Raw genomic sequence first — 18,518 nt, 5'->3', positions numbered from 1 at the left:
GATTTAGTTTAGTGAGAGCTGTAACGTGTGTCGGAAGTGTCTCGAGAGTAGCATAGTGTCGCGTTAGTATCACTTGCAACAATTTTCACTAGTACCAAGAAAACTAGCTGCTATTACTTTATTGATTGCGTGCAAAACCATCCTGCAGCCAGGCTTAATCATCGTTTAGTGGTGCAAACGGATACAACGCGAATGTCTATTGATCGCTATTGAAGTTATCAAATAATTGGTGATACTTTTATTTTTATGGCTTTTTTTATGCTTTCCATTCCTCCTTTGCTGCTGCATGCTGGTGAAAAAGTTCCTCCTCTCTGTGAAAAATCCATACCATACCCATGCCTTCCATGGCTGTAAAAGGTACCGAAAATGGGAGAGTTTGTCCTTTCTTCATCCTTACGTGTTCGGTGCTGCGGAGATACTCGGAGCTTTTTGGTTCGTGTTTTTTCTCGTTCGTGATATTTGATAATATTAGTGGTTTGATTTGGTGCGTATGCACGCAACTAAAGAGAGAAAATCAAGCTCGAGTTTTGCTTCGCCGTGTTTACTATGTACTACACACCCTATGAAAGCGCCGCCAGGCAAAGAGAGTTCGTTCAAACGGGAATGGCGATGAAAAAATGAGAAATGTTAGAGACGCGTACTAAAAATAGGGATATTGGAAAAGTTGGAGAGCCATACCGAATGTGGCAGGAGCGCAAGCTTCTGCCAATAATCAGTAACAGTTTGAACAGAGCCACTGTAGCTACTACGGTTGTGTGAGTATAGACACGAGAAAAGGAGCTGTAAAACAGAGCCACGGACACTCGTGCAAAACGAGATTACTGAGCAGCATGACGACATTTTTTGGGAAAATGTTATACTGAGAGCCACCTTTAAAGAGAAGTTTTCCCAACGGCGATTCTCTCCGGCTGAAAATCCTGACATGAAATAACGTTGCGTATTGCAGTGTAAAACTCTAGTGAAGAACGGGCTAGGCAAGACATCATTCCAGTTGACCATGGATAATCCCCCACATAGAATTAGTATTTCAATGGGCTAAAAATATTACAAGCTGCATTAAACCGAAAAGTTAAAAGTGTTTGACCGAATCTAGTGTTTGTGCACAACACACGAAATCGTAGATCAAATCGTGCGTTTACCATTGAAAGCGTTTTTTTTGTTGCAGTATTTTATTCATACGAGCTCCAGCACAGGTTTAGTTGGTTTTCATTATTGAAAGTATTTTTTTTTGTTTTCTGGAAAAGCATATCGCTCTTTATTTTCAACACGAAAATGCTGCGTAACGGTAGCATTGAGGAAAGGTTTCAGCTATCCTATCGATGAACAAATTGCTCAATGCGGCTGTAATATATTCGTATATTTTGTATAGTTCAATGGACAAAGGACGTGTGGTGAAGAAAGCTTAAAACACAAAGTGAATCCGATGTATGACATCACAATCGGATCCAGTGGTTCACACGATTAACGATTGAATCATAATGTTTCATGTATGCTCACAGCACCACCTTTGAAGAAATTATTCATGAAGCAGCAGCACCTATTGCGAATAGAGCAGCAAAAAAAAAGATGCATGGTGTTTAAATATGTGTACGTCTTCACGCTTATTGCAAGTTTAGTATTTAAAATCGTGTGCTACACGGTGGGTTTATCCCCACTTGCCAATCAGCTGCTGCACCCATTTACGGCATTGCAAACCTATTTTGTGTTCCTCTTTTTTGTTGCTTTAATTAATCCAACAACTGCCACAGGAGCTTGTCATGCTTTTTAAAATGATCAATGTGCGGTTAAAAGTGTGTGAAAAGTTTCAACACCATCAAAGTGTGATGGAAAGAAAGTGTCTAATGGCATAGTGTGTGCGAGAGTGTGTGTGTGTGTGCGCGTGATTTTTAATTTAATTTGTTTCCTGGCAGATCTCTGATCCATTAAACAAAAGCAAAATTTAATGCAAGTGTTCAGAGGCGAGCAACTAGATGCGGTAGTGTATGTGTGCGTGTGTGTGTGAGTGCCGCGTGCTGTTGTACATATAAAGTAAAAAGGTGGCCGAATAAATGCGTGAATCAATAGTTGGAAACGGCATGTTCAATACCATCGATTCGGTGAATTTTTTTTGATTGATATGTGGAGTAACATTTCCCATCGCTAAACGAGAAAGCCATAAGTGTTGTTGTATTGCCCGGAAAAAAATTGCTTAGTATTCCGACCATATTTATCACCGCTATTATCCGAAGCAGCAACTAGAAGAAAGACGACAGTGATAGCAGCAGCAGCAGCAGCAGCAATGCAAACTCAGCAGTAGCAACATTATTAGCATTACGATCAGCAGCACAAAGGCGTCAGAGGAATCGAATTAGTTCGGGCGCAACTATATAACCGCAGCAGCTGCAGCAAGCTTTTACAAATCAAAAAGCTTTTGATTGATACCGCTTTGCGCTACGAAAGAATTATATTACCGTGTTTTTGGAAAAAGCAGGCCAATTTCAAGGGTAATTGTTAAGTATAAGCGAAATTATTTACATATGTATCGTATATCCATTAACAACAATTGTGCTTTGTTTTGTGAATAGGAGGATACATTTTTGTATTGATTTTTTTTGTTCCTTTGTCTGTCAAGAACCTTTTTTCATGAGTGGTTTTTTTTATCTGTTTATGAAAACGGCTAGGCGCTGTTCAGTGGAAAAAAGTGTTTGCTTTAGTTATAGTTTACTGCCATACGAATATGTGCGACTGTTGCGAATTGTAAAATATTGTGGAAATGCTTACAAAGACGATTTTTTTACTTTTCTTCTACGAAAGTTATCGATTTTCTTTCGCCCGGAGAGTCATTTTATTCATTTCGACTACACTTCTAAGCTTCTGTTCGTTCTATGTATTGTACTTGCTTCCGATTTGGGTTCGGTTTGAAGTGCGACAGTCTATCGTTGATAGTAGTAGTACCATGCTGTTTTCCGGGAGTATGTGTTAGTCGGATACCAGAAACTCCATTTATACCGAAAAGCTCATCAGGACATGTGTCCTTATTGTTGGCAAGGTGGAGCTTTTTCGGATCCCTCTTGCGTTTTCGGTTTCCTCTCGAATGTGATTGCTGCTGTGGTATGCTAGCATGCGGTTGTGAGTCACACGAGCGCACGTTTTTTCATTGAATATTACATACGTTTCTCCCTTGCTTCATCCACATTGTCCCTTCGAACCTTGCGTTGGACCGTGAAGGGTCAGTGAGTTTTTCTTTCTATACAGTCCCAGTCCTATGCGGTATGCTCAACTGTCTGTTCCGTGTATTCCGTTATGCAGATCATTTCAGTATTTTGTACCACTTTTAGCATTTAAAAAAAGGAATGAACAAACAACAAGCAATGCATGAAATGCAGTATAAAATGCTCTTGACATTGTATTTGCCTGCCAAAATTGTACGAGTTGAGCTTTGCTGCAATTTATTTAATTGCCGAAAAATATATTATGTGGTTTGTAGTGTCACTACAGTTATCAGACTTGCAAACTCAATGCGATTATTTGTTAGCAATTGGTTACAAGAAGTTGGCATGCCAGCGATACTTAAAAAATAAATGCCTGTCATGATACACGCATCTGTGCCGCATGTTAGCTTCCGTACTCATATGCTTTCATGTGTCGCCGTTCATGTAACGTACTGTGCACTACAACTATTCAATAACACGCTAGTGGAAAGTAGCAATGACTGAAAAGAATAAATTAAAAAAAGAGAATAGAAAAAGGAACTTAAATAGACGCGATTAAGGACACGAGCATGTGATATCGATTTTAGTTGGCGCCTCTGAGGGCAGACATCAAACTGCAACAGAGCTGGTGCCACTATCTTGGACCATAGGTCATAAAATACCTAACTATGAAATGAATGAAACTAAAGGAGAAACTGTCTTTCATAGCCCGAGAGAGAGAGAGAGAAGAGAGAAGAGAAAGTTTGGTATCTAACCAACAGGACAGCCTAGAGAAATTACATTGAAGCCAGAGAAAATTGCGAAGATCGTTTCGGGTAAATGAATGTTGACTCGCGCAGCTATGGCATGTAAAGCACTGCAATCCACATAAGTAGTACTACAAGAAAGCTATAGAGCGGCACAACTTCCTGCTCAGAGAGCTCCTAGGAAGTGAATAGAGCAGAAACGCATCTTCGTAAAAAAACAGTTGCAAAAGGTACTGCAACCGGCATGGATGAACATAGCAGAAGTCTGGCAGCAATTTTTGGGATATAAAATTTTATTAATTTAATTAATAAAGAATTTGAACCAACCGGCGCTTCAACTGATTGGCCTAAGCTTAGAGCTCTCGCATAATTTTACATGAAAAGCGAATATATTTATTTTTGTGCGGTACCACAAACAAACAACTAACAATGAAATGTAACGTTTAGTAATATTGAGAATTTAGTATTTGATTGCATTTATACGCTTCTATGAAATCGAACGCAAAGTTTTATACGGAGATAAAAATATTAAAAAATACATTGTGGAAGGCTTAATAAGTTTGGTTGATATTAAAGTATAAACATAGCTGGTGGTATATATTATACATCATACATTTTTTATACTAATATGTTTTAAATTCGCGGGACTATTCCATAATACCCATCATTGAGATTCTGCTTCTATGAGACTCGATGTGCAGCATACCAAAACGTTATGTACGGAATAGTCGATTTTTGATAGGCCGTTACAAGTGCTTAAACATTTAATCTTCAAATACTTAATACACTTAAACACTTAAACACTTAAAAACACTAAAACACTTCAAAGTTTGAATCGATTAAACTTCATATTTATTGATAGTTTTAAATGTTCTCACATAACTGGTCCACTAATGCAATCGATCGTGTGAACCAATTTCCAGATCCAGATAGTATGTTTCTTCACGGATTATTGTGAGATCATTACGATATAGACATTGGTGGTGTTTTTTTCTTGTACTTCAACATATTTTATATTCCCATTATATTCACAGTTCAACACAGTAGTTCCAAGCAGTTGCGATAAAGAGTAATTACGAGTACTGGTTAGGCTGTAATTTTGTACTTTACAATAACAGTAACAGTGAAACTGTACAAAAAGGGGACTAATTGGTATTCCTGATTCATGATGTCCTTCTCGCGCTATACTCAACTGCTATATTATAAGTTAAGTAACAGATAGACAGGTCAGGATATAATCAAGATCAAGACATGACTTGCCATGGTCAATAATATAGTACAGTTACAGCTAATAATAGCAATAGAAGAAAGAGTAAGGTACCAACAACAGTTCAACAATTCTTCAAGAATCGTTATGTTCGTCACTTAAGTCTCTATTAAATGAATTGGCTCATTTTGAATAACTCTAGCATTAGCTGTATAATATTTTTATTTTGAAATTTATGTTATATGTAAATGACGTATGTAAAGTTCTCCGAGATTGAAACTGGAGAGAATGAAACTGGAGAGCCTCATATTAAAGAATGCCTGTTGCTGTTGAGATTACAGCCGCTAGAAGAATGGCAAAAAATTTCACAGACATAATACTAAAATTTAAACAGACAAAATACTAGAACCAATTGATCCACCATTACTATTTCACAACATCAATTTCTCACTACCTCGTTGAACATTTCCACTAAAAAGCAAGCTATACGAGATTATTCTAAATAATAGAAACTTTAAAAATACGTTGATAGTGAATTTGACACAGTACAAATAAGAAATGTTTGCAACATTATGCTCTCGTGAAACCTACGTGGGAGACAGAAAATTATTAAAAATAAAAAAAGATAAACAATTTATCTTGTGCACTCATAAGTGTCTCATCTCGTCAGAACCCCTTTAAATGCTAGTGGGTATAACGTAGTTTCAGTACCTTATAATTCAGTTGTTAGTACTTAAATATATGACTATAAATGGTATAACCATACAGAATTCTAAATCTTTACTGTTTGAATTCAAATAAAAACACGTTTCTATGTATTTCAAACATTTAACCAACTGTTATTGTGTTAACAAAGGGATTTTAACAATAATTACATATTTTTCTGAAAATGATAAATGGTTTGTTAACTTTATAGGGTCTTTGATTTTATTCCTGGTGCATATCTGCGCAATAAAAATATTAATATTAAAAATAATTAAATAAAAAAACGCAATATACAATATTAAGTATCAATCTACTAGATACCAAAAACTAGTAGATACCTAAAGTACGTTATACCATTTAGTGTCAGTAGTAAATTCATGTTTTCATGTTCATGTTTCATGATCATGTTTCATGTTCAATTCATGTTTTCTTTAGATGCAGTCAAAATGAATTTTTAGGTTATTTCTGTGTATGAAACCTATGACGTGTTACAGTTATTTTCCGTTATACATGATTCTCTCTATGCTAAAATATTTGTATATTTAGACAAACCAAGCAAATGATGCTATAATATGAATTAATGGAAAGGTCTATTTCCTTATTAGATCATATTACTTACAAATCCCTTCTTGCTATCCAATATGATTTACAGTCCAAAACTCTTGAACGAGTCTTTCACAATTTTATCTAAAGCTACTAAACTTTATTACAGCTCATGCTTAGGGAATTACTTTCAATCAGCAAAATGTAATAAGAAATATCCTTTTCTTATTTTTTGTATTTCATACAGATCCAAGCTAGCTGAAGCAAGGGCCATAAAATTTGAACTATGAAACAATCTTGAAAGGTTTTTTAGTTACATTCAGGTCACCAACTGAATGGTGTAATAAAACTGCAATCTACATGTGTATATAGATTTCGTTTCTATACTGCGATTCAAGATGTTTTCCTTTTAATTTATTTAGAAAACAATCCATGTTGGTTTATGTATGAACGATGAAATTGTGTCGTTGCATTTAAATAATTGAATGTACATTTCTTCATTCCCATTTCCAATCCATGTCTCAGACATTTTTTTTATTCGTGCTACGACTTATTGCTTACCAACATTTGTGACTTAAAATAGGATGCAATTCAAATTGGTAGGCGGGATTGGAGACAATTATTTCTCCGAACCGAAAAATGTACATTATATTACGGGTGTAAGCGGCCAATTTGTCTTATACTAATAATTGTAAAAGTAAATCGAAGTCAGTGACTTATTAACCTAGTGTTAGTGAGAAATTTAAAGGAAATACAAATGTCAATTGTGTACAGTTCTTGGTTTCGTACCAAGTCGTAATTGTGAGCTTTTAGAATAATTGTAATGTTTTCATGGTTTAAAACTATAAATTACAGTCTTTCATTTTGTTAAACGGGCTTATTTATATGTAATACCATTAAGCCTTTTAGGGAAAATTATAGGACAAATGTTTAGCCTGACATACAGGTGAATTAGATATTCGCTTAACACTTTCTTATGAACGGGATGTTTATAGTTTTTTAAATAAGGTCAGTGTAAATGTAAACAAATAATTTGTGAACAATTAATCTGCGAGTAAGAAGTATGAAACAAGCAAGCGAGTGAGTAGCATTGAAGTACTGGAAAGGTGATTAATTGCAATGGAAATTACATATTTTCCATCAGACATCAGACTAGTAGTAAATGCAAGAAAAGATAGTCTGTAACTAGCATGAGTTTTGTAGTCTGGTTACGTATTTATGTTTATGCTCTGCGCATGCGCAGTGCGTATGTTTTTGAAGTTTGTGTTTCTGTGTGTATCTAGTTAGCAATGAATAATGTAGCATACCATTGCTCTTTCCATTATTATGAAATCTTTGTTATTATACTTTTAGCAGCAGTTTTATTTCTTGAGCTTACCCTGTTGTCATGAACCTTCAAATTTAATGTAATAAATGTAATAATCATTAATGATTTGTTCTCATGATTTGATATCATTAATGATTTGATGATTATTTCTTTTATTTCTTATCGATCTTAAACAAACAAAGTTTAACATTTCGATTTTAATTTATTTTTGTCATTTAACATGATCTAACCACTAAAATTCTACGATCGAAAGTTTGTGGCATAGTTTTTAAAACATATTTATTTTTGATGTTGTAAAAATGGCAATTAAAACCTAGAGGTGATTATCATTTGTGTTCTTTTGTTTACCTGTTGGTATGCTTTATTGTGTTTACCGTTATTTTGACTTTAACTTTAAATTTAGCTTCATGCTTTTTACGATCGGTTGTCCTTAGCATAAGTAATTCAATGCGCATGTTTGGCCTGACGTCATGCTACAGAGATTGAAAATATTGCGGAATATGTCGCCTTGGAAACAAATGACCGTATCATACGTAAAGTTGACTCATTGGTTCGGTTTGCTTTAATTTTTATAATCATGCATAGACGAACCCTGGTGCATGGCCTCATTTTTATTTTACGGAGTGGCGACACTTTCAGTTCATCTGTTAACCTATACAGGACAGGTTGAAATCCATCGATGGGTTATAAAATTAGCTTATAATAGTTAGAGCACGTTTATATAAAATTAGATTCATAGGATGATGCGAGAGTTTTTGTGAATAGATGGAACAATTGTCATTCACATACATATATATCATTTCATATACTAAAACTAAAACTAGTCATCTAATTTTCTATCTAATAGTAGGTGTTTTTTCTGGAATTAGGAACGTGATGACCGAGAATGTTTCCTTCTGTGACCAAATGCAAAAATAAAAAATAAAAAATTGATATAGTTTTTAAGCTACGGAAGAAATAATAAAGAATAAAGACGAAAATTTAACGATCAGCAAATAATTGCGGAAACCTTCGCAAAGTAATCAAACGGTAAAAAAATCTATTGCAACACGTTTTCGAAATAGAAGAAACAATTTAATAATATTTAATCGTATATCAATCCTTTTCACTATCTTACTGTACAGTGTGCGAAAAGTAAATACGTCCAGAAAATCCAGCCACGACACTATGGTTTATCGGTTTTGATTACTTTTGAACCGCGCAGTACGTTTAGGATTTTGTTATGACACATACCATCCATGTGTCTTCTCAATGTGGTTGTTGTTTTTTGATTTTTGATTGTATGTGGTTTTTTTTAAAGATGCACACATTTCTTTAATTACTACCATGTTGAAGATATTTATTGTTTTGCTTTTTCATTTTTAGCGTTAATATTTTAGCGTTAATATTTACCAAAAAAAGAAGAAATAAATACTTGAAAACACTTATTGGGAAGTCGAAACAGTAAATGTCGAAATTCTTCTTATAGGTTTTTTTGTAAATGTTTTCCTTGCTGTGTAAAAATTCATACGATAGCATAAGCTGAAACATGATCACCTTCATGAAGAATAAACATTAAACAAATGCAAATTGGGAAAGTGACTAAATTAGTCCAAAAACCATGACATACTTCAAATTACATATGAACATCTAATTATGTAAATAAACTGAATTGACTCCTTCTTCTTCTTCTTTTGTGGCACTACAATCTCAAGAGGTCTGGGCCTGTCATTTCCTTGAGGCTTTATTTGAGGCTTTCCTTGAGTCTTTAATTACTTATAGCAGAATAGTAAGTCCTAAGCACGGGCGTACTGTCCGGATGGGATTTGATTCCCGATCCTGTCCATTAGAGAGCAGCGACGCTATCATCTCTACCTCTGAAGAATATTTCAATATTTCTTCTTACTGATTTTGATGAAGCTTTTCGGCAATCTATTCGATTCTACTATATTTCCGCTTGTTTTTGATCATAACAACTAGCTATTTGGTAATATGTGAATGATATTACACTATAATACAATTATCTAATCTAATATGTGAATATGTGTGAAGGAAAAACAATAAATTTGAAGGATTTAACAATATTTGTTCAAATAATATACAATTCACTAAGATGGCACTCTCCTGCTACATGTAAGAGACACTAAAAGTATAATGGACACTCTCTTTCATTTCAATGCAGGTTATAACTAGCAGTTTTACACAGCATCGATACCAAAGCCAACCATGACTGTTTATCCATACTGAGGAATAAGATCCAGCTACGGGTAAATGAATGTCAAAGAAAGGCCTCCAAGCTTGTACAGACACGACGAAGAAATAAGAAAAAGTACGATGAGTACGATGAATATAACGACAATCTAGCATTGTTTAACTATGAGCTTAAAGGTGTTGGTTTCTGTTTTAAATAACCTCGATAAAGCAAAGGATTATTGTTAGCATTGTTAGAGAGCTTAATTCTTCTTTCAGTTTAAACATAATTTAACCGTAAAGTTTATTATTGGATTGGCACCAATTGCAAGATCAACGTGCAATCTGAAATGGGATAGCATATAGTGCATGTATTTTGTCTGTATTTTATTCGAAATATTCATATGATAGAAATGAAAAAAAAATCAAATTTTTTATTTTTTAAATTAAACGTATTTACCAACGGGTCATGGATATCGGTCATGGAAGCGTTCATCAATCGATTTGAGAAATTTGTAATTTTTTATCTTTGTAAATTGTAATTTGCAAATTTTGATTTTAGATCTTGATCTTTGATCTTTTAACCTCTTGAATATGTGTAATCTTTTATTTATTGTTTCTGGGAGTAATTAAACCTTATACTCCTCATTGTTTTGCAATATAATGTAAACTGTTGAATTACGATGTGGATAAATGGCATACATTTCATGATCACGAGAATCTAATTTGTGTTACTACATATTCGATAAACTATTTTGCTGAGTCTTTAAATCATAGTTCATATTTCGTTTTCTTCTCTTTACAGACATTTCCCGATGAAATAAATGCGTCATTATCATTACAATGGCGCCGTATATATAACTGTGATCTGTGGAAAGAAATTCATGAGCCCCATGTAAGTACATCTCGATTGAACATTAAAAAAATGGCAGAAAATCGATTACTGCAAATCGTTTATATATGAATAAAAATGAACATTTTACATTATTGCAAAAGAAAAGCACCATATTCGGCTAAACCGTATTACTATTTTTAGGCCTTGGACATCAGAGGCTCTCATTGTTGGCCATATAGACAATGACCGAAGACTCCGATTCGATATCTGAGGAAGAACGTAGTTTGTTCCGTCCTTTCACTCGTGAATCATTACAAGCTATTGAAGCACGTATTGCAGATGAAGAAGCCAAACAGCGAGAATTGGAAAGAAAGCGAGCCGAGGGGGAGGTAAATACTGTTTCCCGGTTATGAGCATAATAGAACCTGCTGTGCTTTGATATCGCTTCAAGCTATCCTTCATTCATTTCCCTATACCTGAGAACAACTGTCATATTAGCCATCACTTGTTGCTCCACTACTTGTATTTCTAAAGTTGGTCCTATTGCTTTTAGGAACTATAACTTTCCTTTAAGTCGTATTCATACTGGAAAAAATGGTTCACTTTCTACAATAAGCGTTAATGTTGTATTATGTTTTTGTTTTCTTTTCCGCGCCTTCCATCTTATAGTACTATTTAATTCCCTCTGGAAACATTTCTTATGTATACCATTCAATGAATTGTATTTGTTTGATTTTGCAAGAATGTTTTTATGACTATAATTGTGTACATAACATACCACACTTTCAAGTCTGTAACTTGTAAAATATATGTTTATATGCTAAACATGTTATTATCGATATGTATCTTTTCTTTACGTATAACAATAGAGTAATGTTTTTATGTTTTGATATATTTTACATTGATTGGTTATTTTACTATTCATATACATAACATGGGAAACACGGAAATGTCCAAATAACTTATCAGAATTCATATCGTCAAATTACTCCTTTGCATAACGGGCAACCTAGTGTTGTTCGAAACCACAAATATCATATCGAAAGTAAACGGTTGTTGTGACTCACTCAATGTATGATGAGTTTGATTAATGTTTGTCTTTTATTTTGAAAATGTATTGCATATCAATGTGGCGCAAGAATTTTTAGGCCTGGAATTCTCTAGTAATTTGTTTCGTTGAAATTCATCAAATTTCTTGGAAACAGTTCTTGATATCATAACAAATTATTTTGAAAAAGTATCTCGACTTTCTGCTGATCTGGTACCGATAGAATCTTTAAAATGCATGAATGATTTTTTGTTGTTACGTATTATTTTGTGCTAATGGAGGATATTGTAAACTCATGATAAGCCATCGCTCGGTATAGAAGTTCATTAGAAGATATAGCTGAAACTCCATAGATATTATGTTTACAAACTGAGCTCAGTCTTGTGTTGATGTTACTACCGAACTGTAATCTAAATATATCATATAGTTGATAGCATTCGTGTTTAGTAATGGTGGAGCACACAACCTGTTCGGTTAAATCATATTGGTACATTTGATATAGTCACATGGAAATTCATCTTCTCATGCATCGAACCATATTGAGACAATTCTTCATGCAGTCTAATGAAAAGTTGCTTATGGGCTTGTAATGCACATTCTTATCAATCAAATCGAAAACAAAATTGAAAAATTGTTACAATCGGCAATAATTACGTATAACTCATAAAATATAACCCGCAAATATGTAATAACTTGGATTCCAAAAGATTTGCACGGCAAACCAATGCGCTAATACGGTGCCTCATGTTTCGTTCACGTTGAACTACACTAACACGTCAGCAATTCGCAAACAACATTAAATCCATTATCACTGCAAATGCGCTACCTTAAAACAAAACGTAGAGGTCAACGCTAGTAAATGATTTTATTAACATTTTAATACATACCACCTCCTTTACAGAGTGATTTTGGTCGGAAGAAAAAGAAAAAAGAAGTAAGATTCTAATTTCAACTATTCAGCAAGCAAAAGCATTTAATTTAATCTATATATATACATAATTTGAAAAAAATATATATAGATATAAAAATTATATATATACAAAGTTTATTTACGTTTTATAATAGTATTTTGTTATATATTTTAGCATTTCACATTTAGTACTGAAGAGTATATCAGTTGCAAGATTGGCTGCGATTCATTTGGAAAATTGCATCACACAATTCATTACACAACGTGTGAAAATCATGGCTTCTATCGAAATGTGTGCTTTTTATAGCTTCGATGCGTTGTATATTACATTTGTTGAATATTTTATTGCTGCTAGAACAAAACACAGCTTATGTTGTACAATTTAAAGTGTATAACTATTACCTATAAATTACCAATAAATAAAAATGGCACTAATGTCACGGTTGTCATATAAAAAATGCTCAATACACAAAATTACTTAACTAGTGCTGGAAATGGATTCATGCAATGTCTATGTTTGTATATTACAAAGTAATTGTGAACGGCATTTCACATCATATGCAGTTAATTTGTGTATAATGTAACCGTGTACATTTTTGAATTACCGTGACTTATTTGAATCTGATTTATATTAAAATGTGTTTAATTTTCCTGTTGCTTAAATGTGCTTATATGTTTTGTGTGTTTAATATGAAAGCTATCTATGGTTTATTTTGAATTGTGTTTAGAACTAATTGAAGTTTTATTAGTTTATTCTTTGTTCAAATAGATAACTTAGACGACTTTTCATATTGCACTTTTCTTATCCTATTTTTCTCTCTCTTTAATAATCTTTAACAATAATAATTCTAGTGTAGGCTAACAAATTATGTTTTTTGAAAAAAGTTTAAAATATGTAATCAATTATTTCTTCTAGCTATTCAATGTAAATATAACATGCTTTACGCATGAATTAATTTGTAAGTTAATCTTTGAGAACTTATAAGAGATAAGGTCAATAACTGAAAGTGTACAATGAAGTGTAATGCGGAGTAAGGTGGAACTTAGCACTATACTTTGCCATCATATAGCATATGCAACAGTATAGGGGAGCTACAATTAGGAAAATGTGTAAACATCATTTTGCAGAATTATAAGATAGATAGCCAAAACAGACGACAATTCTGGTAATATGTCTAGTGGTACAACTCGTCTGAATGATGATGTAATAAATAGGTAAATTAGTTTATTTGTTCTGGGAATTAAACGTGCTACGATATGAGCCAGTTAGAGCTAGCCGCTTGTGATATCGATCTTCATCCAAACGCGCGTTTGAACACACGAAGCCAATATAAGCCTGGTTGAAGGCTTGGCTGGTCACTCGGAGAAAATGATTGCATAATGATACACATTTGCCCATAAGGTTAGTGTTAGGTACGTTTACGACTGTGTGTATCCAAAAAGTGTATCACAACACAATATAAACATACTTTTTTTGCGAAAATTAACAAACCTTATTGATAGGTAAATAAACTAATTATGTGATTCTAGTACAAAATAATAGCAACTGATATTAGTCTGTCGCTTAGCGACATAATTCGGGCTGAATTATTTCTAATGTACATAACATTTTACTGCAAGGACGCATTTTTTAACTTTCTATTAACTTTTCATTTAAATTTTTGCAACAGTTTTGTCAGCATTGCACAAATCTGTTACAACATCATTGCTTGTTTTCTAAGAACTGTAAATGAAATTTCTGTTGCATGTTTGATGTTTCAATATATTCAAAATATTTTAATTTAAAAAGGTAATGCTTTATGAAGTTGCAGAGTATTGAGTGTTACAACTTACAGGCACTTATCTTATATACAAAATCAGCATATACGTAATACTAACTAGTTTTATATGTTTTTCTTCCTACCTTTCTTTTCATTTTTTACTTATCATCGGTAAAAAATTCTAACATTTGAATGGCGTGACTCACGATTATATACGTGACTTCAAAATACTCTTATGCAAATTGCTGGATGCGACCATCGTACAATTATAAATTTGCAGATACGCTACGATGACGAGGATGAGGATGAAGGTCCCCAACCGGACCCTACACTTGAACAGGGTGTACCTGTCCCAGTTCGAATGCAGGGCAATTTCCCTCCGGAGTTGGCCTCCACGCCTCTCGAGGATATTGACGGTTTTTATTCGAATCAAAGGGTAGGTAGCTAATATCTCATATCACTTTCATTAACGACGGTATTCTATTTGCAATAATATGACGATGTATATTTGTTACTTTCAAGTGTATTACACTTTAGAGAAATTTGTTTCACGAGTTATGCAAATTTTTGCAATTTAATAATCTTCCAGAGTGAAAAATAATTACACAATATTGCTTGGTTAAACCGAATAAAAGTACAATTGTAAATTTGTCCCAAATGAATACCGATCGCAATAATGAATTTTAAGATGTAATTCACCATTGTCTTAAACAACATAATGTTTTCTTTCCTTCTTTACAGACATTCGTAGTTGTTAGTAAAGGAAAAGACATTTTTCGTTTCTCCGCCACCAACGCATTATACGTACTTGATCCGTTTAACCCTATACGTCGCGTAGCTATTTATATTTTAGTACATCCACTGTTTTCACTTTTTATAATAACGACCATTCTTGTTAATTGTATATTGATGATTATGCCTACCACGCCGACAGTCGAATCTACCGAGTAAGTATTGATATGTTGCACTGGATGTAAATAACTGTACATCATTAGTATCCTTTATTTAACTATACCTAGAAATTGTATTGCCCTTATCTAATGTTTCATGATCAAAATTTCCAGGGACAATCTGATTTCGATTGTTCGAAGCATTGAAGTAATATTTACGAGTTTATAATCTTACTCAATATTTGTGGATGTGACGATAACTTCTTCCCTTCTCCAACTGCATTTTTGTTTTTACTAAACCAGTCCTTCAATTATTTTCTCAGTACATAACATTACTATGAATACTATTTAGCCTGTACTAATGTGCTGCACCAATAGCAATTTTATGGTTACAGGTAGTCAAAATAATTTCAAATTTCATGTTTTAGAAATGAGTAGATCTAAAACGGACCTTGCTGATATTTTCTTTGTTGTACTATTCAACTTTTTTTTGTGTGTCCCGAGTTTGTTTTAGACCTTGACACGAGAAAACTAAAAAAAATATTGTTTTTAGTTTTATGTTGTTTCGCTGGGATATATACTTATACTTATATCGTTAGAATATAGAATTAGTTGAGTTGAAAACCGATGTTATAACATATAATGTAACATCTAGCGATGTTTAGATTCTACACACACTTAGCTATTTTGTACAGGGATTACTTGTAATAATGGTAATTTTGTTTTATGGATTAAGAAATTTGAACATTATTGTTGCCTCAGAAAATGGTGTACAGTAGAAACCTTTCGATAAACAAAAATAGAACTCGAAACTCGCTTCAATGCGTATCTTGGGCATATCTTACCTTATGATGCGGTTCTAATAAATAATAAGTTTCTGCGCAGAAATTTGCCTATTTAAGTTTGTTGCTTTGCGTAAAAAGTAAAAGAAGTTTTACCGTCAAACTAAATGCTTACCTTGTTCAATTTCTTGAACTTTGATAATCTAACTAAATTCGAAAGTTCAAAAGTAAAATATATTTAAAAAAAATTCCATACATTTTCATCACATAATTCGCTCTAGCCTACCATATTTGGAAATATTAATCATGATATATGTATCAACAAATTAATTCGAAATTTAAAGCCCTGTGATTAAGAATTCATCTCCAATTTCGTTAAATCAAAATTGTTGTATGAGAGAAACCTTTGTATTGTAACCAACATTTCACAGATCGTACCATCACATTCTTCTCATACGAATCTGCTTTAATTATCGTCGTTTGCCATGTTTGCTATTGAAACTGAAAAAATACCCCTATTTCTTGTCTTGTGCTACTATCCACTACTACAGGGTGATATTCACCGGCATCTACACGTTCGAATCAGCTGTAAAAGTGATGGCGCGAGGTTTCATATTACAACCGTTTACTTATCTTAGAGATGCATGGAATTGGTTGGACTTCGTAGTAATAGCATTAGCGTGAGTTACAAAATATATTAGTCAACGGGTAAAAATAGAAACTAGCAAATAATAGGTGCCACCTGGTATCAAACCAACGTGGAAGTGTCGAGGAATGGATATATATTTGTTCTTTATTGGAAATCCGATTATTTTTACTTCTACATAAAATATATAACACTTCCACGGTGGAATAATAAAGTTTTACTTTGTCCCAAGTTTAGAAATTTAACTAGTGCATAGTATGTAGAACGTTCATTCCATTACTAGGTGTACTTCATTACACGCATATCTGTATTGGGGATTAGGACCGTTTGGCGAGTGAAATAAAAAAAAATTGGAATTGGAACAGTTTCTAAATTAAAAATAATGAAATAGTTGATTTGTGACAAATCACATTCAAATACAATCAATTTTTCAAAATTCAAGAACACAATGATCAACTTATTTCATGACCATTTTTCGAACCAGCTTAAATCAATCAATCAAAACTTTACAAACAACAGAGAAAAATCAAACTATTTATTTACTATTTTGAGGAACAATCAGTAGTTTTCCTGATTTGATATTAGACTGTTCACTAATAACTGTTTATTTCAATGTTTTCATTAAACGCTCTTCTCAATGTTTTATCAACACCATAGATATGTAACTATGGGTATAGATCTGGGTAATCTCGCTGCGTTGAGAACATTCAGGGTATTACGAGCTCTCAAAACAGTAGCCATCGTTCCGGGTGAGTATGAAGAATATATTTAGATCGATTATAGCTGCAATGCGCTCCTTGTGAAAGTATTAGACATATTATTTAACCTACACACACGTACCTTAAAACACATATATTTGTCAAAGAAAATACAAGAAAACCTTACAGTTTCATATATAAGAAGCAGAGTATTGAAATTGCAAATAAGAGCTTTTGTAAACGTTAAATACAACTGTTTGCTATTAATTACAGTTTTGTTGGACTAGCTATATTAGTTAAATATGTGTGTACAGAAACAAGAAATCAATTGCTAAAACCGTAAAAACGTTACTTGCTTACCGCTTCGATATTGATTTTACTACATACAATTAATACGCACTTGCTTACTTTGCAGGTTTAAAAACCATCGTCGGAGCTGTCATAGAATCCGTAAAGAATCTCAGAGATGTGATAATTTTAACAATGTTTTCGTTATCCGTGTTTGCTTTAATGGGTCTACAAATCTACATGGGAGTGCTAACACAAAAATGCATAAAAGAGTTCCCAATGGACGGTTCATGGGGTAATCTCACACATGAAAACTGGGAGCTGTTCAACAGCAATGAGAGTTAGTATCAATTCGATTAATATTACTGGTTATATCTCTGGTAACAACGTGCAATTCAAAATCAAATCCATTATTTTTGTAGCGAATTGGTTCTATTCCATTAGCGGTGACATTCCACTTTGTGGTAACTCATCTGGAGCTGGGTAAGTAAACATGGCTCTGCATTAGTACACAGTATTTGTGTGGTAGTAAGTTGAAAAGTAAACTTATATTCGACATAATTAATAATTTCTTCGTGTCTCGTTTTAGGCAATGTGATGAAGGTTACATTTGTTTACAAGGTTACGGCATAAATCCAAATTACGGGTATACAAGTTTTGATACATTCGGATGGGCATTCTTGTCTGCCTTTCGTCTAATGACTCAAGATTATTGGGAGAATTTATATCAACTGGTTGGTATCAATAAGTCACTAATAGGAGAAGTAAAATTT

The 18,518-nt window shown here is 33.4% G+C and overlaps 1 protein-coding gene across 50 annotated transcripts in view; it reads left to right on the top strand.

The window, feature by feature from the left end:
• Positions 1-255: 255 nt before the first annotated feature.
• The window catches only part of LOC125769886 (sodium channel protein para), a 50,982-nt gene continuing 32,719 nt past the window's right edge, over positions 256-18,518 (top strand). For 40 of the 50 annotated variants that reach the window (XM_049438887.1, XM_049438902.1, XM_049438903.1 and 37 more), the window contains exons 1-11: positions 257-2,483; positions 10,694-10,783; positions 10,925-11,112; positions 12,673-12,705; positions 14,722-14,877; positions 15,183-15,388; positions 16,665-16,793; positions 17,417-17,508; positions 17,873-18,085; positions 18,168-18,228; positions 18,335-18,479. In XM_049438887.1, the coding sequence (XP_049294844.1) occupies positions 10,966-11,112; positions 12,673-12,705; positions 14,722-14,877; positions 15,183-15,388; positions 16,665-16,793; positions 17,417-17,508; positions 17,873-18,085; positions 18,168-18,228; positions 18,335-18,479 (1,182 nt within the window). In that variant the 5' untranslated portion in view covers positions 257-2,483; positions 10,694-10,783; positions 10,925-10,965. Of the gene's footprint in view, positions 2,484-10,693; positions 10,784-10,924; positions 11,113-12,672; positions 12,706-14,721; positions 14,878-15,182; positions 15,389-16,664; positions 16,794-17,416; positions 17,509-17,872; positions 18,086-18,167; positions 18,229-18,334; positions 18,480-18,518 lie in introns of all 50 variants that reach the window. The other 10 variants (XM_049438888.1, XM_049438873.1, XM_049438890.1 and 7 more) reach the window with 2 other exon arrangements.

This window comes from Anopheles funestus, chromosome 3RL (assembly GCF_943734845.2).
Source record: "Anopheles funestus chromosome 3RL, idAnoFuneDA-416_04, whole genome shotgun sequence".
Lineage (NCBI taxonomy): Eukaryota > Metazoa > Arthropoda > Insecta > Diptera > Culicidae > Anopheles > Anopheles funestus.
Note: the sequence above shows the minus strand (reverse complement) of the source record. Positions and strands in the feature narration are given on the sequence as shown.